Source organism: Meleagris gallopavo, chromosome 7 (assembly GCF_000146605.3).
Source record: "Meleagris gallopavo isolate NT-WF06-2002-E0010 breed Aviagen turkey brand Nicholas breeding stock chromosome 7, Turkey_5.1, whole genome shotgun sequence".
Taxonomy (NCBI): domain Eukaryota; kingdom Metazoa; phylum Chordata; class Aves; order Galliformes; family Phasianidae; genus Meleagris; species Meleagris gallopavo.
The window spans coordinates 3,908,140-3,930,972 of NC_015017.2; the positions used below are offsets into that span (position 1 = coordinate 3,908,140).

At 45.4% G+C, this 22,833-nt stretch overlaps 1 protein-coding gene across 4 annotated transcripts in view; it reads left to right on the forward strand.

Annotated features, from left to right (window-relative positions):
* Positions 1-19,949: 19,949 nt before the first annotated feature.
* The window catches only part of ERBB4 (erb-b2 receptor tyrosine kinase 4), a 322,379-nt gene continuing 319,495 nt past the window's right edge, over positions 19,950-22,833 (forward strand). For all 4 annotated transcript variants that reach the window (XM_031554101.1, XM_031554102.1, XM_031554103.1 and 1 more), the window contains exon 1: positions 19,950-20,094. In XM_031554101.1, the coding sequence (XP_031409961.1) occupies positions 20,038-20,094 (57 nt within the window). In that variant the 5' untranslated portion in view covers positions 19,950-20,037. The remainder of the gene's footprint in view (positions 20,095-22,833) is intronic.

The following is a 22,833-nucleotide window of genomic DNA, read 5'->3' on the forward strand; positions in this document are numbered from 1 at the left end:
TTTAAAACCATTCCCTCCACGGGCACCGGGATAGCCAAGATGCCACTGTTCCATGCAGAGGGAAGATTCAAGGTTAAACTCGCTGCTGCTACCTCGTTTTCTGCTCACGCCATTAGCATTCACAATGGAACTCTATTGTATTTCAGTGCTTACCGCCCTGCAGAAATATGTAGGCTCTCCATGAAGATAGGATTCTGTATGTACTGCTTTCAGTGAAATCTGTTTATCCTCGCAGTTGGCCAAGAATAAATAAAACAGCCTTATGGCTCCCATGAGTATACACTATATGCCTCAATTATTGGTGCATTATATTAGTAGCAGATGCTACATTTCCCCCATATAAAAAGGAAGAAGATTTCTGAACAGTAAAACCAAATTTTTTGCGTATACGCAGTAATTATCACCATTCTTTCATTTCAAAGGCATCTGTCTGGCATACCCAAATTGTGATGTGTTGTATTACCATTTGCATTGCATTTCGTTCTTGAAAATAACAGTGATAGTGACTTGTAGAGCTAAGGTTGCAGGAAGGTTTCTGCTCAGTTCAGGTGCTCTAAACATTGCCTTAATGTTTTCCATTTACCGTGAGTTGCTTCAGGCATTTCTCTTGGGCAAAGCAAGTCGCTAATGTGCCCTCAAGAGATCACCAGTGTGGCTGCAGACCCGTGGGCCTAGGGCTGAGCAGTTTGTGCTGGTCAGAGACTGGACAGTTGGATGTACACCAGCTGTGGCATCTCTGGGTCTCTTCTGACTTGTCCAACACAAAGGTATTTTGACTTGCTCAGCTTCTTTCACTAATAAAGCTCATTCTAATAGGGGGCACGCAGGGGCATGGATGGAGATGCACTGGGCACATGGGCAGCCTCAGCCTTGCTCAGCCCCTCTGGAATTGCCACGTTAATGTTGCTTCTCCCAAAAAGCTTCCTATGAGTCATCTTCGGAGCCACAACTCTCTGATTCCTGCCCTACCTGCAGCATTCAATCAGAGCAGCTGCAGCAGGAGGCTCTCTGATAGCAGACCTTTACGGAGACAGGCAGTTAATGGGAACAGTAGCAGGCCCCGAGGTGTGTTTATACAGTCGGTCTCGCTTCCTCCACTCCTGTGATATATTAACTACTTCGGAAGTTTCCCAGCTGTTTCAGGGGATAAATAATGGCAGTGGGAGCCCATATTTAACCTTCGCCGTTCAGGCTGTGCGCTTTGTAGTTGTCGGCTTTTATCTCCCTGGCTATGTGGGGAAGACTTCAGATGCTGCTTTGCTCTCGCCCGTGCAGTTCTACTGTCTGGCTGCTGCCGGCCATATGGGACAACTCAGCCGCTCACATTGGTGTCTGTCAGAGCACAGCCTTCATCCTCTGTGTTGGTCCCCATTCTGCTGGGTTTGCTCCGTTGGCAGCAGTAAGGGAAGTCATGAAGCCTTTGCATCTTTCGTCTCTGTATTATTTGCTGGGATGTAGCCTGTTGCTACATTTTTGTTGTTTTGTTTGGGTAAATACCCACAAATGTGAGGTTTCCCACAGCTCTGACTCGCCAGAATTGCTCCAGTAAGGAAAAATCCTTTCCTTGCAAGATGATTCACAGTAATAAGCATGGTGGAATTGCACCAAGCTGTGCTTGAAGGTATATGAAGCAACACTAAGGTATTGTGGCAATCCTTGCCTTCACCCAGGTGGTTCCAACCTGAGGTTAACTCTCAAGCTTTTAAAATGGGTGGGCTGATGTGTTGGGCCTGGGCCAGACAATCATTGAAGAAGCAAGAGGAGGTTCCTCTCACTGCTGGTTGGAAGGTAGCTCCAGAAAAGCCGTGGAGGCAGGATGAGCAAGAAGGGTTCCTTCCTTCCTGATGCAGAAGGATTTGGTTGCTGTTGCTCTCACAGTGATGTGCTGTGTTACATCACAGAGCTGGTGGAGGAAACAGTTTCATAGATGCTGTGCAAAAAAATAACGTAGAGATAGTCCAAGTCCTCAGTTTCTTGCAGTGTAGCAGCTAGAGCAGTGACAGGGGCAAATGAGATGGGAAGAGAAGTTGGCAGGATTGTGGCAGGGAGATGTGGGAGTATACGTTCATTGAAGCAGTACTCTCAGTGGCCACAGGTATGGCCATGTAACCAGCTGTGTCCAACAGTCAGCCGGATCGTGAGCAGCAAATCATGACTTGGATCATTTCAAGTTGTACTAGGATGAATATGCAGCTGTATGGAGGGAGGGGCTCTCTGACTTGCTGAGGGCCCTGCTCTTCTGATTCTGGGACGGAAAAACTTCCCAAAAGTTATTTTGCTGCAAAATGTGCTGGTTTTGCTTGTCTTGCTTTGCACTCCCATGTCTGTCCAAGTAGCCTATTGAACCTCAGCGATTAGTGCCTCTGTATCCTTTGTTTCATCAAGTTATTAGCTTGAGGATCTGCAGGCTGAGGCATCTGTACTCTTGTAGAAAGCATGCTTGAACTTTAGGACCGCTCAGGAGATACAGCAATCTTGCACTTTAGTTTTTGTCTGAATCTAAATTTCAAAATGGCAAGGCTTTGGTCACAGCAGTTCAAGGGTACTCACCTTTGTTACATACACAAAATGAAAATACATGCTGTTCCAGCACAAATTGACTTCTGTCCTTGATACAGTGATGAGCAAGATATTATTTCCTCGACTCTCTGACTTGGAGGCTGTAGAAGTATTGCTGCTGACTGTAAATGTCATTGACTGCAAACAGTACTTGGGCAGCTTGTTTTAAAGTATCAGGCTTGGAAGATGTGCAGATCCTTCAAAACTAGTGTTGCAACCCTGATTCTGGCAGTTTGGTATGGGCATCAGTGAAGTTATGGGTCAGGAAGTGGGAGCTGTGATTTACCAGGATATAATCTGAAGCAAAGTTTTTCCCTGCTCCATTCTTGTGTTGTGCTTGGTCTTTCTCCCCCCAAGACACTTGGCAGCGTTTGGGGAGGGAAGCTGATCTCTGAGTGACTTGTGGCCAGAGATATTTGACTCAATTCAGCATCACATTTAAAGCGGCTGGCTCTAAGCACGGTTCCATGACTACTGGCCTCAGTGAGCCTGTGCAAGTAATAAAGTATTGAGAAGGTTTCTCTCTCATTTGGAAGCACAGAGAAGAACGTGTGTTTTCAGATTGGGAGCTACTCTCGAAAAATCCTGTTTGAGCTTATTGAACTTGTTGAGTTTATTGTTTGAGCTTGTTTCTGAGAGTGAGGAGGTGCTGGAACAGGCTGCCCAGAGAGGCTGTGGATGCCCCATCCCTGGAAGTGTTAAAGGCAAGTTGGATGGACCCTGGGCAGCCTGGTCTAGTATTAAATGTGGAGGTTAGTGGCCTTGCATGTGGCAGGGGGGTTGGAGATTCATGATCCTTGAGGTGCCTTCCAACGTGGGCCATTCTGGATTCTGTGATCAGTTTTGCAACTATTGGAAAAAAATCCTTTATTTGAACTTACTTCGTGACAGTCTTCCCCTAAGTAAGTAAACAAATAAATAAATAAAATTCATACTTGCATCATGAGTCACCAAATCACTGCAGCAAACCCTGACTGATTCATAAAGGAGTCACAATTGTCTGTTCTTTTCCTTCGCATCCCCTCCTGCCCAGGTGAAAGGTACAGGTGCTGTCACATCTCTCTTTGAGATGTGGATTTTATTGGACTCCAGAGGGTCTGCAGTCCAGGATACCTGTTCTGCTAATGCGTAGTGCTCACAAGTCATTTAAAACCTTTGAAAACTTGAGAGCTGACCAGGTAGCCCCACTGCTGCATCCTGCCTCCTGTGCCCGGCGATAAGGCATAGCTTCAATCTTCAAATGCCACCGCCAGGCTGATCAGTCGCAGTCCAGCCCCGTCCTTCTCTCCCCCAGACTTCTGCCGAGGACGAGATGAAAACAGAAGTGGCTGCTTTGGGACACGGCAGTCTGAAAGGCAGTGGAGTTCAAATCGATCACAGCAACTACAAAGGGCTTGGAACTTAATCTCAGGGCACGGTGCTGCTGTGGGATCCCAGGAGCAAGCAGAAATATAAAATGCAGACATAGGCAAAGATGAAAATTCTTTTTTTTTTTTTCTTCCTATTATTATCCTCAGTGGAGGAAAAGCTGCATATTCCATCCACTCCCCAAAGAACCTGAAGTTAAAATAAGATAGTGGGGTTGTTGCTTATCTGATGATGATAGTGACAATGCTGTGCATATGATATACAGCAGTGGATTCACATAATACAAAATGCAATGTAGCCTTAATCCCTAAGAAAATTCTCTAGACTGGAACACGAGATGCTATATATTTCAATAAGAAAACATTTTCAGGCATTTCAGGCCAATTCTTTATCCTTCCTAAAGGGAATAAAGACAATGTGTTTTCAGGTTTTTTGTTTTTTGTTTTTTTAACTTTTGGCAAACAGTTGACCCCCAGATTCTCTCAAAGGTCTCCTTCCTTTCATTGAGATTTTCTATCATATCTGAACAATGCTTTTATCTGTATAACTCGTTAATATCTGACACTGAGGCAGTTATTTTAAATATAGGATTGAAATTATTTTCAACAAATGTATTTTCAGGTAAGCCAGGCTTGGAGCATAAGATGCAGCTTTTTGGCACCTCCTGAAATCCAGACAGTGATCAGATGCCTGACTGCTCCTTAAGTACCCACTGCAAGGCTTCAAAGTTTTAAAATGAGGTGTGAATTCTTACAGGGATGTTAATTTAGTTGGTGGTGTTTAAAACAAGAAAACCCTGTTGCTATATCACCTATTACCAGGTCACTGAATGAAAGGTTTAAAAAACACTAAGTACTATCATTTCACATGGGGTGGCAGCACACTTTTCCTTAACCCTAAAGCCAGCTTGCCTTCTACTTTGCTTTTGTATCAGGTGCTCCTCCGCTGACTATTTGGTTTTCCCCCTAGGCTGGGTGGATACCCTGCTGTGTTTGATCATTTAGTATTGGGAACCCCAAGTCTCTGTCTCCAAACTCTTTTCTAGGTGATGATTTCAAGGTGCTTCTCCCCTTGCTGTTAGCATTCTCCTTCCTCTAGTTTGTTGTTTTGGAGACTGGAATTCAGAGCTTTTGCATTTGGGGTTCACAAGGTCTCTGCAGGTGTGGAGGTTAATTTCTGCAGCCTGAAGCCGGAGCCATGAGCCATCCAAGGAGAGAGTTTGAATTCAGCACAAAATGTGGTTACAGGTGAGATGCTGCTGTTTTATAATGAATCATCCCTGCTTATACAGTGCTGATGCATTTGCACACAGGGTGAGGAAACAGCACAATGCAGTCAGGTACCTGAAGGCAAAACACAATTGAGGTGTTGTGGTACACCCTGTGTACACCTAAAATGATAAATGTGTTATCAGAGGTGATTTCCCCTGAGCTATAAGCCATTGTAGGATTGTCATATCGACAGTGATCGTGTGGAGAAGGCAGCAAAGATGTTTGAGTTTCAATTAAACTTTCATTTAGTTAAATGCAATGGCCTGCAAAGCCTGGAAAGCTCTCTTCCTGCTTTTACACTGCTACAAAGCCTTAGTTCTGTCTGTGTTCCAGGTCTGCTCTTTGCAAGGTGATTCATCTGTATCAACTTTGCTGCATGTCTATAAAACCAGCAGCCAGGCTGAGTAAATTAGGACTGAATGAAAAGTTTTTAGTCTGGGGACCAACAAGATAAATCCATCATACAAAATGAATGTGAATCTTTGCCGAGTGCTGTAGCTCGGCATTGTCTGGCATTATTTCGTGCAAGACTTCATAAGAATTATTGCAATTTCTCCCAGCTGGGAAAATAGAGATTTCCTGATGTTTATATGTATATTTCTTTTCAAGACCACCTGAACCTTTTCAAGAAACAGTTATTTCCAGTTCTAGAAATCCTTTTTTTATTTGCTGTTCTGCAAGAAGTCCCTTGTTTTATTTCAGGAATATTAAAAGTACACGTGCTTTCCCCCTGTCCACGTGTTCCACATCTATTGAGCATGGTTGGTGGGTGTGGTGCGGATGGATTGGGGTTGGCCTGGGGGAGCTTGGTGGTCTTTCCCAGCTTTAATGATTCTATTGCATCGTATCTCAGAGCAATCACTGAAATGCATTCTGAGCATACAATGGTAGGAAAACCAAACACAACTTCAGTTTCATTCTGATTTGAAAGAAAAGTAATATATTTCCTCACGTTGGGAATTTAGATGATGCAACAGTTTGTTTGATCTTTTCTAGTTTCTTCAGCAGTGATGAAGTACATTAGGAAACTCTCTTCTGCTTTGCCTTTTTATGGTTGAAAATTCTATTGATTTGCGCAATTACAGTGTTGGAAAAATGTGACCAGTGTTTGCCCACTAAGTAATAACAGCCTGTAAAAGAGGGAGAGGGAGGGAATGGTGTTGCACAAAATCAATCGTTTCAGTCACAGTTCACCCCCATTAGCTGAGTCTTGAACGCTTACAATTGAATATATGCTTCTGTAATTTGCTGAATTGGTGCCTTGGAGCTCACTCCTGCCAGCACTAAAATTAGCACTAGTGTGGTACGTGAATTTGCATCCTAAGGAATGAGATTGCTGGCGGAGTTCTCCAGTCTGTGCAATTTGGGTGCGATGGGTCGGGTGCTGTTAAGATATCTGCTTCTTCACTTGATTGGACTGGGCTTGCTGTGAGAAAATGCTCTTGCACCTCCTAAGACCCCACAGCTGGAGCAGCTTTGTGGATGAAGGTGGTGTGAGGGATGCAGGTGGACCTCGCTGGACAGGAGAGCTGGGAGGAAGGCCGTAAGGTGTGAGGTTGTGTGGGGAAGGTGAGTCATTGCCCTGAGTAACCTTGAGGGCACGGACTGGGTGACCACATGGTGAGGAGCCTGCTCCCTGGAGTGCTGCATCACTATTAGCATGGAGCAATGGCACGAAGCGCAGGCAGCACGTGTGTGTATAAACACATCGTACTGGCCCATTGGTGGGAATTATCTGCTGAGCTGGAAGCAGGTGAAGAAATTTGCAAGGTTATCAGATCTTCTGCAAACGATTCCATTTTGATTTTCCCATCGCTTCTGGTGGCGTTCACTGCAAGGTGGTGTGGTAAGCAAAACAATAGAAAGGAAATCAAAAAGGCAGGGCAGCCCTCGAGGGCGTGTATAGCACTCTGAAGCTTTAATGAAGCACAAGTGATCTTTCTTTAAGAGAAAGATTTGATTTATTCAATGGTATTGGAGTGGAATTTGTTGATATCTAATATCCTGCCGGCTGGGAATAGCCAGTGAGGGAGCTGCAGCCACAGCCTTTTTCCAAATCTGATTTTGGGGGTAGTTCTGAGGCTTATTTCCACACGGAAAAGAAGACTGAGATGAGAGAGAATTTGATCAGCGTTCTTAAAATCTGCAAGAGGACAGGTTTTTTGATGTTAACATCCAGTTAGTGCCTTATAGTAAATGGCAACAGAGAATCATAGATGTGTTCTGAGTCACAAAGCAAGATCTTTCCCCTGGAAAAATATGCACCCCCAGTCAGGCAGCTCGACAGTGGCAGGGTTTTATTGGAAGCAGGTTTCCACAGACAGAAGAGCGTAAGGATGGTCCTGTAGCTTCAGGCTTTACGTTGGAGTTTGGTAACCTGGTCATTTAATTTCTCTGCCTTGTATTTCTGGTGCGTCCATGATTGAGATATGTACATGTTGTGGTAAATCGGAGTAATTCTCTTATGATGACGATGGATGCCATGTACGTAGGTTGCAAAGGTAACCTCAAACAGCTTTGCTCCTTTTATCCCCAGACACTGAGCTCAGCCTGGGAGCAGGCACTGGGGCAGAGGGGCACATCAGTCCTTCCTTGGCAGCCACCATTACAATCTGTCCTGGTGGGGCTGAGATAAGGCGTGTTCCTGCTCCTGGTGAGAGCCAGGCTGAGGTTTCGGGACCACTCCTACCCCGTCTCTGTGATTTGGGGTTGATGTTACAGTACAGTTAACTCTGGACTTGGTAGCCCATTGGTTTCTGCAGGAAGTTCTTTAGAGTTCAATTTGTGCTAAGCTTATTTCCCAAGCAGTGCTGGCTCTCTCTTGAGGTGACTTTTATAAAGTAATGGGTAGTTCTTAATGGATTTTTACTCTTCCACCCAGCAAAATCAAGTACCCTCAGTGCCAAGGGGCTTCACAGAGCTGTGAAGAAAGTATGTAAGTAACTGTTGTGACACTTATGTGATGCACAGGACAGGCAAGAGCTCCAACTCAGTAGCCCTTACACCAGCTCCAGAGAATGATCTTTACAATGACTTCTGAAAGATCTAGAAAAGTAGAAAACTGCATATGAAGGGAAATAGCCTAATCTAGGTTTGCTTTCGGTGCTTAGAAAATCAATGCAAGAGTAGCATCTGTGCTTTGGAATAGAAGGAATTAATCATTAATTATTCTGATACCCATTGTAGCATCCAGCAGTGCACAGAGATGGATATAACTGTAGAGAAATGTTAGCAGGGGATGGATTCTACTTTGGGCCACGTGCCACTTCACAGGTGAGAGCTTTGATGGGAAGAGAAGCCAGAGCCAGGCCTGTCCATGCAGATGAACAGGAATTGGGTTGGGTTCTACTACACACCTGCTGATGGGCTTGGCACTCGTGGCAATGCCAAATGAATGGAGTTGCCAATTGTACAGCCCTGCTTCGTCCTTCTTGTCAGATTGCCTTGATAACAATGAGTGATTCTCCCGATTGCTGGCCCTGGATTAGAGAGGACAGTTTGGAATCCAGAAAAAAGATAGAGGAGGAGGATGAGATGGAGCTGGAAGAAGACTAGGAAAGGGAGTAGCTGCCCAGGTGACATTTCAGATTGCATAAACTCCATTCTCTTGTGATGAATTCAGCTTTTGCTAGTGCAGTATGTATGAATAAAGCACGTGAAAACATGTGTGCCAACACTGAGGAAGGGGAAGAGGTTCTGGAAAGCTGCATCACACTGACAGCAGGGGGGCACACAGCGACATCCCGAGCGGGCAGCAGTGCTTGTAAACAGGATGCAGAGAAGATAAAAAAGGAAAAGTAATTTTTCCACCATCATTTCCGTTTGTTCCATTACCAAAAATAAAGTCACAAACAAGATACGCTTTGAAATGAAAAGCAAGCAGCTGTATAATATTACTACAAAGTACCTGAAGGAAGGATGATGATAGAATCAAACTGCCACAGAGAAAAGCAGTTACGGCTGTGGAAAAATAATCTTGGTGCTTTTCCTACTCAGATACAGGTATGGGGAGGAACATCACAGCATGGCAATGAGGTGATTCTTGTCATTTGTGTGACAGAGACAAATTAGAACCCAGCCATCTCAGGGTGGGAATGATTTTTGTGAAAATTAATGACTTGATTAGAAGGAGAAATGAAGCTTCTTCAAGGGGACATGCAAATAAAGGAGGAATCACTAAAACTGTCACCTGATGTAAAGCGAACATTACCAAAAGAAAGATCAGTGGGATATTGTAAAAAGACAAATTCGATATGATATTAATCATGTACTGCCAGCAACAGCAGAGGGAAGAGCAGGAGGAAGAATGCAGCTCAATATGTGCGTGTATGACTTGGAAAGTGTCTTCTGCTTAGGTGGGGGATGAAAATTCCATTTCCTGGGTGTGTTCTGTGCTTCCCTGCTGGGTTAGTCAGGTCTGTATTAGCCTGGATAGTGTTTCTGTCTCCAGCCACAGTGGAACAAATTTGCCTACTTTCATCAGTAAGTGCCTGCAGCTCCCAGATGGCAAATTTGCCGAGCATGGTGTCTGTATTGGATGATTTCTGCAACCTTTCAGGAGGATTAGGGCCACTGTATTTTAATCAACAAACAGTCGCAATCTCTGTTGGGAAGGATCGCATCGGGCTAAAGCTGAGCAAGCATTAAATCTGATCTTGAACTTCAGCTGCTTCATTAAGATCTGAGTCTACAGGCGTAATTAGTTTCAGGTTCAATCCCAATCTTTTCTTTCCTTGTCCTCTGAGAACAAGCAAGGCAGTGAAACCAAAAGCAATGCTTTAGTTAAGGAGGAACACCCCGGCTGCTAATGACTGACAGCGTGCAGCAGTGCGTTGAGTTTGAGGAGTGCCTGAGGGGTTTTCTTGTGTTTTCTACAAGGTTTATTTTTGACTGTGGAGAGCCACAGACCTCTCAGGCTGATGTAGGTGACACGAGAGGGGTCCAAAGGTGTTTATCAGACACTTTTGTTTTTCTTGTCCAATACTACTAGTGGGAAAGAGGCTGGTGTGCAACCATGTTGGTGCGCATTATGTCACACTGAAGCCTGATGGGAATTTGGCCTGGCACAGCAAGGGGCCCTGCAGAGACCTGAGAGAAGTGTGAGCTCAGGTGCCATGCTCAAGCTGCACACGGCACAGCTGGGTACAGGGCTACGGTGGTAACTTGATGACATGTGGGTCTCCATGTCCTCAGGTAGCAGCAGAGATGTTGGCTTGTGGTGTGCCCTGGAGGTGGCGATGCTGGGAGCCAGCAGGATGTGCTCCTGCTGCTGGAAGTGTATCCTGGCTCATCTGTCTGCAGGCTCAGGGACAACAGCCCCAGAACAGTTTTCATACTTGGACACACATTTTTACAACAGTACAGTTCCAGGTTTTATTTAAATATAGGGGAAGCGTATGTTGGGGAGCACATGGCAGCCTTCTGCTGAGGGTGGTGCTCTACAGAGGGAAGATTTGCAGGGCAGGGCCACTGTCCTTCAGCTCCAGTTCTAGCACACCTGGTCTGGGTCTGCCTGCATTAGAAAGTTCCATTTGTGCTGCTGGCAAGGAGCCCCAAACACTGGGTTTTCTAGTGGCATCACACCTGCGTCGCAACATTCTCCAAAATATTCCCTCCTGGCCCAGCATTGCCACCTGCATGCAGCAAGCTTTGAAGCCTCTGCCTTTCTTCCATCACCTGGAAGCAGTTTCTGGGACTGTCTCTACATTCCCCACGTATATTTACCCACCAATCACATCTGGCTGCAGTGATGCCAATTAGCCTTTTCGCAGGACTACTTCCACCACTTTGGACAACTGTGGGCCCCCAGCAGTGCCCTCCCCCTTCGCAGGGGCCGTGTGGGAGCACAGAGTTGGCCCCAACCCACAGGCATCAACCCCTTTTCCAATCTCTCATTTCCCTTTCTTACAAATGAAGGGGTTTCCCCTCCCTCCTCAGCAGGACAATTTCCCAGTGATGTGCTCCTGAGGTGTTTGACCAAATATTATTAAAGCTCTGCAAGGACTGATAATCCCAGCAGCAGTGTGGTGCATTCCTGTGACATTGAAATCATTTAGTAATTTTACAGTACATTTGAATTTCAGTGTCGCTCGGCCGCTCGCTTCCCATTAACGCTGCCTGGAATTTCTTATGTCCGTGCACACAAGCAAAAGTGTCAAGTTTCTCCTTCATGCTCCAGAACGCCACCTGAATCACAATTGCACTGCAGCTAATTGTTATTAATTAAGCTGTTCCTAGTGCTCCTAGCTGGGCTGCTTTTCTTGGATGTAATAAAAAGCAAACGCATTTTGTGAGAATAATGGTTGCCCACGTTAAGGAAGGAAAACAAGGGACAAGGGTGCCCTGTTCCCAGGAAGCTCTCGTCACCCTGTGAGTGCTTTCGGTGCTGGTTTTGGGGTGACTGCTGTGTTTTTAAGGATGTTTTGGAGCAGTGCAGAGCCAGGCTCAGTGCTGCCAACTGAGGTATGCTGCCCTTCTCCGCCACTTCCAAGGGCATTTGGCAGTGGGTAAATTTGCACTGAGTCGCTCTCCCTGCACGTGCTCCTGCATCACTTAAGTGTGCGGCCGTGGCAAAGCTCCGGTCACAAGTTTAGGATGGGATCACAAGGCAGAAGCTCTGTGCATCCCATTGGGCTCCCCCTCCCACCTCTGTTGCCTTTCCCAGGTTCAATTTAATGAGATCATCAAGTGGAGCAAGCGAGGAGAGGGCATTAATGAAACAGGGACCCTGAGAGCGGCATCCTCAGCATTAGGAAAATTGCTTGCTGGCCTTTTCCTCCTAATGAGGCCACTAATAATGTGCCTGGTGCTTCCCAGCCAGCAGCAGGGAGCAGGGCACGTCACTCCCCCTCCTGCCTCCGTGTTTGTTGGCGATAAGAAAATGAGGTGGGGAGATCTTGGGGCAGAAATGTTGTCGTCGTCTTGTGGGATACAGGAATCTAAAGCTGTCTTCAATCTGTGGCAGTATGTCACCCGTGTTTTCAAAAAAAGCAACCAGACATCTGCTGTGCCTTTTGCTTTTCTTCTCCCTTGCGTTAGGTTAAGAAGCAGAAAGCAGGTTATTTTGGCGCATCACTGGGACGTGTTATTTGAACACAGAGCTCACAGTTCCCATTTACAGGATAAAGGTGCTTGTAAATGGCCTCTTAAGAAGTCAGGAATAGGTCTGGGATTTTTCGTAGTTGTAGGTAATCAGGATCTGGGGGATAGCTTGTGCACAGAGGTAAGAACTTAGCCCAGAGGCACTGGGCGGTGATGGCTCACTGCTCCAGGTGTGTGCAAGGCATTGCCTTTCCTTCATCCCAAGGAGCTCTTGGCCTTTGGCTGTGAAATGCCCATTCTTCTGCTGGCATTCACAGAAAAGGACTCGGTGTCAGATAGCAGCCTAGGAAGTCGGTGCAAGGCTTTGTGGTCCCATACCTGTCCAGAGAACAGTTGTTGTAGACTTCCTCCCCAAGCTGTGTGTTGATCCTCAGGGGATGTCTGGCCGGCAGATTTGGGCAGTTCACTCCCCAGGTGAGATTTGGGTCCCTTCTGTATTGTTCTCTATCTACAAAAGCTCCCTTCTTTGTCGTGGGGACCTGCATGTCCCAGGGTGGGCTCTTACTGTTGCAGACAAAGCAAGGACCCACAGTTTCTATGGTTTTTTAAGGAAGAAGGGCCAAGAAAAGAGATACCAAGACTCCAAAAAAGACCAACTGCATTATAGATTTAAGTATATGTATGTATGCGTGTGTACCTTATATATAGAGATATATAGAGAGAAATATGGGATGTGTTCCTGTTCCACATAAGCTTAGCAGCAGAGGAGCATGCATGGCTCTGTGCTTTTCCTTCTGTGTGCTGATGCAATCCCAGCCATGTATTCCTGTCTTTGCTGCCTCCTGCCCTCCCCAGTTCCCTGCAAAAAGGGTTGGTCATTTTTCCCAGCCCTGCAGTTAGTAAGGGAGCAAGGTGCAGTGCTGATTACCCCACTGCTAAAACAAGCCTGCTGCTGCAGAGTGCAGGACTCAAAATTGATGGTGCTTCTGCTCCTGGGATTTACCACGTGAAGATGTTTTATTGCTATCTTGTGACGTTTCCCTGCGCTTTTATGCTCATTTATATAACTGTTGTCTTTGATTTATGGCAGATTTTCTTCAAGTGTAGCAGTGCTATAAATTGTGTACTTTCAATGGTTTTAAATTTAAGGAATTCAGTAAACTATGGGATTGAGGGGAAAGAGCAGAAGCCTTTTGATGAGACTTTTGATCACAACTTCAGACAAAGCTGAAGTAAGCATCAGAATAGGCTGGCACAGCCCATTTCCCTAATACAGCCAGTTGTGGGGTATTTTTAGCATGAAATGCAAGTTTTTTGGTGTATTATAGAAGGATATCCGGGACCAAAACCACGTGGTGGAGACGTTTCTTTGGAGATCCCTTGGAGCTCTGTTAACTGAGGTCCTCAGGGGTTCTTGGAGGAGCAGCAAATTAACGTTCTTCTTTTCATCCTAAGCCTGCTTATTCATACGTTGTGTTTTAAGATCCTTGGAGCAGCTCAGATTTCCAAGGGGCGTTCTGCAGCCACCAGAGATGCGAAGCCTATCAAAGGCACTGGTAGGTCTGATGAAATAAAGACCTTGGGTTTTGATTTTGTCGGCATCTCTCATTGTAGGCGAAGAGAAACAGCTCATTTAAAAATTGCTTTCTGAGTTGGGCTGTCAAAGCAGCTTTCTGTTGACCTTTACAAATTGATACCGTCACAATCAATGGACAGAAGTTTAAGGGCAGCCTCTGGGGGTGGAAAAGAAACCCAAACCTTTATAAATAATATATGGAGCACATTTTAAGAATCCCAGCAGAAAGAACAAACAATATTAGCAGGGAGCGTATTGGAGCAAACAGATCCATAAAGAATTCATAATACACAGCTTTGACAAATACAGTTACTTAGAGCTTATCTTTTGGGACAATTTCTGAAAGTTTATGAAACAAAAATGCCAAATGTGCCTTATAGGTTAGGCCAGCAGAGTGATTCCCAGTTCTGCGACACTCCCCATCCTCTGACAGACTTGGGAAGTAAAGCTGTCAGTGGAGGCTGGGTAGAAATTACATGACATGGACCAAGGCAGCCTGTCTGTGACTTCAGCCTGGCCCCTGCTCTGTGTTTAGCTGCCCAAGCATGGGTTGCCTTGTATTGCTGAGGACCAGTTATTTGTAGACTTGTTTGCTCAGGAGGTGTTGGTGACAGGCTGTGTTTTGGGACTGTAGGGAGAGATTTGTGTTATTGGCATTAAGTGTCACATTACAAGCTTAACTTTGGATGCTGCAGGAATAGTCTGTAACATTTGCAGGCAGCAGAGAGAGCGGGTTCTTTGTGCAATGATTCAGAGCAGCAGCAACGTGTGTGTGCTAACCTGTACTGTGGAGCAGTGTTTAATACAGGGACACCTATGACTGTTGCCCTGAATGCTTTCCTGCGTGCTCTGGATTGCAAATAACAGCCCCAACCTTGCTTTCCCCCTGGGACTGGTGGTATATTTCAAGGTTTGTCTCCTCTATCTCAAACCAAGGCTTTACCTGCACTGGGCCTGGAGCTGGAAGCAAAGACAGCCTGAATCTCGCTTAGATAATGTCTATTAATTGCTTGGCTTGGTGAGGCACTTCATTGGGAACTAAACTGTAAAAGCTGAAGACATTTCAATGAAGAAAGCTATTTTTTGCATCCTGCATCTGGTAAGGAAATGCCACGCTCCCTCTAAGCTGTGCATTCATCCTCACTAAACATTTATTTGCATGACTGCAAAAGAAATCTTGGATTTTAAACGTTTTTCTAACACAACTTGAGCACTGGTAATTCACCAGCTTGACCACTGGAGCCAGCAAGCATGGCCTCAATGCTGGCCCTGCCCATGGGGTGCAGGTGGTGGCGTGGGCCCCTTGCCAGCTCCTTGTCACCCCCTGTCACCAGTGTCCCTTGGTCCAGCATCCAAGAGGCTTAGCTGCTGCCTCCTCGTCGGAGTGAGCGCTTCCAGCTTCACAGCAAGACCTCAAGGAGAGCCAGATGATAGAGCAGATGGCAGATGACTAATTTGGCAAAGTTAGATGAGTGGAAATTGTTTGCTTTAATTGCTTGTCAAGTCCAGTACCTACATTATAGTTAAGGAGCAACTATTTACCCTCAAAATAGAACAAAATGAGCAAAGTGTGTGTGTGAGTGAAAAGAAGGGAGAAGAAAGAAAGGAGATGTACCCAGAGAAAATAATTTGGTGTGCACCCTTGGAAAAAAGGAACCGCTGGCAAAGCCTCTTGTATTAATTTCTGCTTTTTTCAGCATAGCCTTGTAGCACATCTGTCCATTGTGCCCCTTCCAGATCATCATATGTACAAGAGGAAGCTAAAGGTGAAACAATGCCGTAAATGTTTACATAAAACAAGCAGATGACAATGGCTTGACTCGGTCGGCACAGGCAATTATCCTTGAAATGCCGCAGCATAAATCAGGTCAACATTTTGATGCAGTTTTTTGGTTGATACAAACACGAGCACTCCATCAGTAAAATATGCTGCTCAGCATCAACCAAACAGGTTTTGGAGAGCTCGGTGCAAGGACGGGGTGCCGTCAGCTCAGGGAAGTGTAATCACACATAAATAATCCTTCTCAATGAAGTTACAATCCCTGTCAATCCTCACTGTGCCTATTTCCTCGTTTGGAGCAGTGGGAAGGATCTGCTTATTGCAGATGGCAGCCGATGGGCCCCGGCTGGAGGTGGCGTCACCCTCCTAAAGCATGGCTTAGTAGTCTTTGTGAGAGCATTAAGTTGCTTTGACCTCTAGGGAAGGAAGGAAAGCCTCTCATTTTAAAACCAGAAGCCACTAGGGTTAAAGGAGAATGGCTGGTGACCTCAGGTAGGTTTTGGTCTTCTCCCAGGAGCCATCCGTATGACTGTGAGAACAGGCGGACTCTTCATTAGGACATGACTAATTGCAAGCAAAAACCAGGCTTCGGCAGCTCCTTCAAAGAGAGCTGTGAAATAATGGAAGGATTAAAACTGCTTACCCCTTCTTCTGTGCCCAAGGTACCCAGACTAGTGCTGAGAGTGGAGAGCTTTAGGAAATGAATGGGGGCTGCTACAAGATGCTGATAATTAGCTGCTCGAGTATTTTCCCCCCATCTGGGGGGTCTCAGCAAATTGCCAGGAGCGTTTGCAATTATTAATAAACAGTTACTTCGGCTGCCTTTCAGGAAACCCTGATAATGGTGCTGTCTGTAAAAAGGCAGCTAATTAAGTAAATAAATTAGAGGGAAGTACCAAAACGCTGTGTTAGGAAGAGGTTGTTTAGCTCTTCCTGGCTGGGATAAAAGAACATATTATTCTGTTTTCCTGAAATGAGCACATCAGAGCGTTGAAGCCTCTTAGTGGTTTTGGCCTGCTTGACAACTCCATCAACAAGAAGGGGATGTGTGGAGACACACTGCTGTGCTCTCCCACGGAGATCTGCGCTGCTTTGTGCGTAAGGCAACGCAATAACAGGGAGACCTTGGGGGCACAGCATTCCCCAGGGCCAGCTCTGTTGAGTCCTCTGATATATCCCAATGCCCGAGGTGGCGAGGATAGCATTCGTGTGTCCTGAGTAACTCCAGATGTAGGTAGATGCAGTGGGAATGAATGAAAATATGAAGTGGGTCTCCCTCCTTCCTTCCCAAAGTTAGCTCGCCTACTGAGCTGGGAGGATTACCAAATCAGTTAGAATTACAAGAAGCAGAACCAGACTGAATCAAAACTGTTTTGTAACACAACATGTAGATGTATTTGGAACAGGTTGCCCAAGGAGGTTGTGGATGCCCCATCCCTGGAGGCATTCAAGGCCAGGCTGGATGTGGCTCTGGGCAGCCTGGTCTGCTGGTTGGCGACCCTGCACATAGCAGGGGATTGGAACTGGATGATCGCTGTGGTCCTTTTCAACCCAGGACATTCTAGGATTATATGATTCTGTGTATCATCAGCGGAGCAAAGAAAGAATGGCCCAAAAAGCGGAAACTAAAGGACATTTTCAAATGCCTCAATGTTTCCTACCTCTGAGTGAACATCTGAATGGTGTGGCTTCATTAGGAAAAAATGTCAATGGGAAATTAATTTCAAAGACATGTGCATGAATATTGATGAAATACGTAAATTCAATCCAACACAGACAATTATGACTGCTGTAACTAGGGCCATTCGGATCTGCAGCAGTTCTCTGTCACTTTAGGTAGCTGGGAATAAGTAAGCGACTGAACCTGAAGCATCAGTGCCTAAGCCATTGCATCAAATGGAGTGAGCATGAAATAATTATATTAAAAAAATAGTAGTGTTGGAATTAATTTTATATTTTCCTTCTTAAAATTTCTATTTCAGTGAGAATTTGTTGTCTTACTGATGAAACCTATGTTTTGCCTACTGCTTGATGACAATTTCCATTCTCCTTTGCAAAGAGGCAGTGGGAGCTTTAGCTCCCACTGCAGGACTAGTTGGCTTCTGGATTGCAGCAAAGCATGGAAAGGGTTATTGAGGTCAGAAGACGTCAATAAAATGAATTAAAACGAACAAGCTGTAGATCTACTCCGGGTCATTGGGAGCAGGAATTGTAAGTTTTCCATTTTTGTTTCTGCTGGTTGCGCTTAGCACAGCAGGAGGATGCTCTGTGTGCAGCTGCCCCACATGGACCAGGTATGGGATTTAAATGAGAAGCTGGCACAGGACTGCCGGAGTCTGAAGGTGCTGGGAAGGTGATGTTAGAGGTGGCCATCTCTAGGCATCTTCCTATAGCTACTTTGCAAGGTTTGTTGCTGCAGTCCCAAGAGAGAGAGTGTTTTGTAAAGAAATGGAGTTAAGAGCATCACAGCACATTGGTAGCCTGGCACAGGTCAGCAGCTCTTTGGGTTCGTGTATGCAAGTGCATATAGGGATGTCAGTTTCTCCGGTGTGGGCAGCATCAAATGTCTTTGAAGGGTTTCCCACATCGAGACACCTGTGCAAAATCTGCTGGGCAAGTCAGGAGCATGCTTGCTCTCAGGTTTACATTCAGATCCAGTGCTGGGAGAAGCTACAGGCTGGGAATGTATTCAAGCTAATACTGTTTAGACCACTGTTAAAGACAGATGTATTAGTAGTTTTTATGAACCCAAGAGTGGATATGCTGCAGGGACTGCTTTCAACATATAATCTTTATTTTCATACCATTCATCAGTTTCTGGGGCTATGTAAGATACCGTGTTTACCAAGGTACGACAAAGTGCTTTGAAGAGATTCTTTATGAAATATAGATGACAGTGTTTTGTATGGCACGACAAGGAAACGCACTTTGTCGCACTCATGTTTATTTTGGCACTTTATTTCAGAGATGCTACAACATATAAATGCCTGATGCAGCTTGAAAGACCGTGGAAAGGATGGAAGTGCTCTCCCAGCTCCATTCTTCTGCAGGAGACAAACAGCCCAGTCATTTGCCTGGCTTTCCTATTATTTTGCATTGGCACATCATTTTCCATCTCGACTGGTTTCAGTCTTGTTGCTGCAAGAGCAGGCTCCAAATGTTCTGCCTCCCTACAGCAAGAAATGGCTAAATTAGCTTTCACGAAACATTTAATGTGTGTGCAACATGAAACGGCAGCGTTGCGGTGGATAGCTTTATTAGCTGAGCTGCTGGAATTGTTTTCTGAGCTATGCTGATCCTTAGCAGCGATTGCAAAACGGAACAGAAATTATTTATTAGTCCTCGGGAGCCGTAAGCCAGAATAATACTTATTCGGCTGGAAACATAGTCAATCTTGTTGTGATAGATGCTGCTGCTGCTGCTGCTTTCAAGGAAAAAGCAAACAAACTGATTTTGTAATTGGGAGCAATAATGCCCATTTCAAAAGTCTGGGTGTACGCAGATTAATTTGCCCACAGGTGAGAACGTCCCAGAAGCTGTAGGTAAAGAGGAAAAGTAAGTGTGCAACATGAAGAAGCCCAACAGCACGATCAAACGTTTAAGTAGTATTGCTGTCAAACAGGCTGAGAGCTACATGAAGTAATGCTGCTGTAAAATGCTGCTGCTTTATTTTTTTACCGGCTTCATTTTTGTCCCTGCTTGATGCACGGCCATCTAACAGACAGAGCAAAGCAATAATTCAGCAGTAGCTTTGAACCGGACTTCAAGATCAGAGTACTGTAATATTAAAGAATAGCTTCTGAAAACTGACTGTATTAGGCTGGGATTGCCTCACTCATCTCACACATCTCCCTCGTGCATTCAGATCACAGTCTGGTGGCTTACGGAAAGACTGCTTCCTCTTCCCTTTCTTATGTTGAACTGTGCTAAGCAGGGAAGAGCTGGGGACTCTAGGGGAGAGGAGGGAGAAGGATGCTGGGTCCAAGCCTTTTGGGTAGCTTGCTCTTGATTTTTTGGCAGACCCTTCTAGACATCAGCTGATAGGAAGAGTGCTGGGCGTTGTGGGTCCGCTCAGGTCTCTCTGTCCCCCTGTCCTTTAATTTGTGGGCTGTTATCCATTTGTTTTGTGTTGCTGCATATGCAGCAGTAAATACCAGCACCTCCCTTTGGTGAGAGGTGTTTAGCTGGCTGAGGTGACCATGAGTCTTCCCACTGCTGCTCATACCCAATCCTGTGAATAATTCAGAATGTTTATTGCAGTCGCCTGTATCCCTGGATATAAAACTTACCTCTTTCTTTGCTCCTGTGTTTCCTTGCTCACCTGACTGTGCTTGTTGTTTCTTGCAGTGTGTGCTGGCACAGAGAACAAGCTGAGCTCCCTCTCTGACCTGGAGCAGCAGTACCGGGCCCTGCGCAAGTACTATGAGAACTGCGAGGTAGTTATGGGCAACCTGGAAATCACCAGCATCGAGCACAACAGAGACCTCTCCTTCCTGAGGGTAAGCAACCTCCTCTTTATTTCTTTCATCTTATGCATATAGAGGAGTAGCTGTGGATGCTAGGCTGGATTTATGAGCCTAATGGACCATTCAGCGTCTGGAGGAGGTCTGTGATAGTTCAAGGCTGTCCTACCCCCATGGAGCTGGGGTTGTGTGCTCTTGCAGTGTCTCACTTGAGAGAATTTACTGTTTTGTATAAATAATGTGCTTTTACCCTTTGGGTTTGAGGAGGAGTATTTTGTCATGTTCTGTGTGTTACCTGTTAAGATGTTAGCAACTACATTGAGTAGGAAGTGAATGCCCAATTAAAAGAATTTAAGCCCATTGCTATTTGGCATGCCAAAATTGATTATGTTGGAAAAAGTGTCCTAGTTGGTGGTGATCCAACACTCACAGGCTGGCATTGGAGGATGCTGCAGGCAATGTGACTGCAAGTATGGAAGAAACTTGGTGCCTAAGTATGAGGGCCACGGCAGGAAACATGGCTCATGGTGATGGGCTTACAGGCTGCACAGGTCATGCTCTCAAATAGAAGTCAGCCCGTGGCACAGATTTGTGTTGGGTGGAATCGCTCACATCTCATTCTGCAAAGCTCTCAGGTCACATTTTGAGATGTGTGTCTGTGTGTAAGTGCCATTTTCATAAGAAGCACGTAGGGGAGTGGAGGAGTTCCAGTCTAGCAGCAGACAGCCCCACAGGTTGTGTTACACCTAGGCACTTGCTTGCTGGCTCACGGGTGAGCCTGGTGCTCAGCTTCAGTTCACAGAAACCTGAACTTTCTGTAATGGGTTCTAACAACAGCAAAGCAGATTCTCTAACAGTGTGCTTAGCTGTGCTTCATGTTAAATTTGTTGGGGATTTCACAGGATTTCTGCTCTGTACATCGGCCTTTATTTGCTCAAAGTTGTTGAAAGATCTGCAAGCAGAATCCCACTACCAGATACACGTCTGGAGCGCAGTTTGGGGTGCTAATTGCACTCAGACTAACAGGTTGCCTGTTAATTTGAGCGACGAATGCCTCGGAAGTAAATGCTATCTGTGCATTTCACAGTTGTGACAGGTGGGGAAAACGCATATGTGCTTGTGCTCTGAAATAGATAGCCTTGGGGCAGCTGGACTAATGTTGCTCACTGCATAGATTTCGTACGAGGGCAGGATCCCTGAACTGCTTCAGGCATCACTGGGGTTCCAGAAGCTCCCCAGAACCCCCAGTGGAGTCATTGTGCATGCTGCCAAATTCATTGCAGATAGTTTACCCGCTTCAGCTTCCCATCCTTCCTACTTTGACCAGGAATAGGTAGGGAAAGCAAATTAATCATCAATGAGGGAATCACTGTTCCTTGTGGAGAGCTGCCATAAGGAGAGTTAAACGTTAGCAGCAATGTGGCACTAAAATCAGCAAATGAGAGCAAGGAAAAAGGGTGCTGGGAATGAAAGATGGTGGTCTGGTCACGTTTGCTTCTTGGCGACAGTTACTATTGCTTTTTTTTGGTGTTATTGCTTGTTGTACCTGAGACTGCACTCTCACAGAAGTCCCAGCAAAGAGCAGAACTTGAAACAACACCCAGCAAACTAAAATTCTAGGTAATATATGATAAATGGTGGTCATTAAAATAGAAAACCAGAGGAGAACACGTTCTTAGTGAGGAGAATAAATAAATAAGATTTGGCATATTTACACCGATAATTCAACATTCATTAGTTAGGCAATATTACTTGTTTTATCGCTTGAAAAATGATTTGAATGGCCAAATGAAGGTGGCAGATGGGAGATAAGTAAATGAAAGGCCATTTGTCTCCTTGACTTCAATATGTTGAACTCATCCTGCACTGTGACGTTCTGCCAGTTTGCTCTCCTCAGTCTCCTGGAAAAATTTCCGACCTTACCTTCAAGCAGGCCATCAGTGGTTTGGGTTGTCTGTGTATCTGTCCATTGAGCACAGTGGCACTGCATTCCCTTGGCTTTTTGAACATGCTCCATGTTCTTCCTAGCACTCCTGATTTGGTGTGGGCTGGGAGCATACGTCTGCTGTTTTGGTTTGGGGAGCAGGGTATCACCTGCTTGTGGGCAGCCAAACTGGGGAGAGGGGTCGTGGTGTGAGGTCCTCTTGTGGAGGCAGAGCTGAGATTTTTCTCCCTGTCTGGAATTTCCTAGTAGATCAGATACCTATTGTAGATCAGATACCTGTTGTAGATCAGATACCTATTGCAAATGACTGATTCCAGAAGCAGGACCCTGCTTTAGGCCACTTGGCAAAACTGACAGCTTGTTTTGTGGGCAGTTCTTACTTTTGTAATAGCATTTCTGTACTGAATGTTCTAAATGAAATACAAAACTAGTATACCACAAAACCATCTTCTATAGGCACTCCTCTTCAACACGTTTGGTAAACGACTCCTATCTCTGACCAACCCCCAGCCTTTCAGCAGTTCACAGTCAGAAGATTGTCTTCTTGTCCCTGGGTTTTATTTAACCAATTCAGATTATTTATTTTTGAAGACATGACTGAAGTTCTGCACCACGCACTGCAATAACTCTCCCAAACGATTGTGAAACTTATTTCTAAATGCAATCAATGGCCTTCAGAAATGAGCTACCACTGCTTTTTTAAATTCTTTCTTCATTTACCTTAGCAATGCTGCTGTAGTTCCCTGAACCAGGGCTGTTAGCACTGCCTGTTGTTTGCTGGGTATGAGCTATGTGGCAGGCAGCTTTATTGCTGCTGCAGTTTCTGCAAA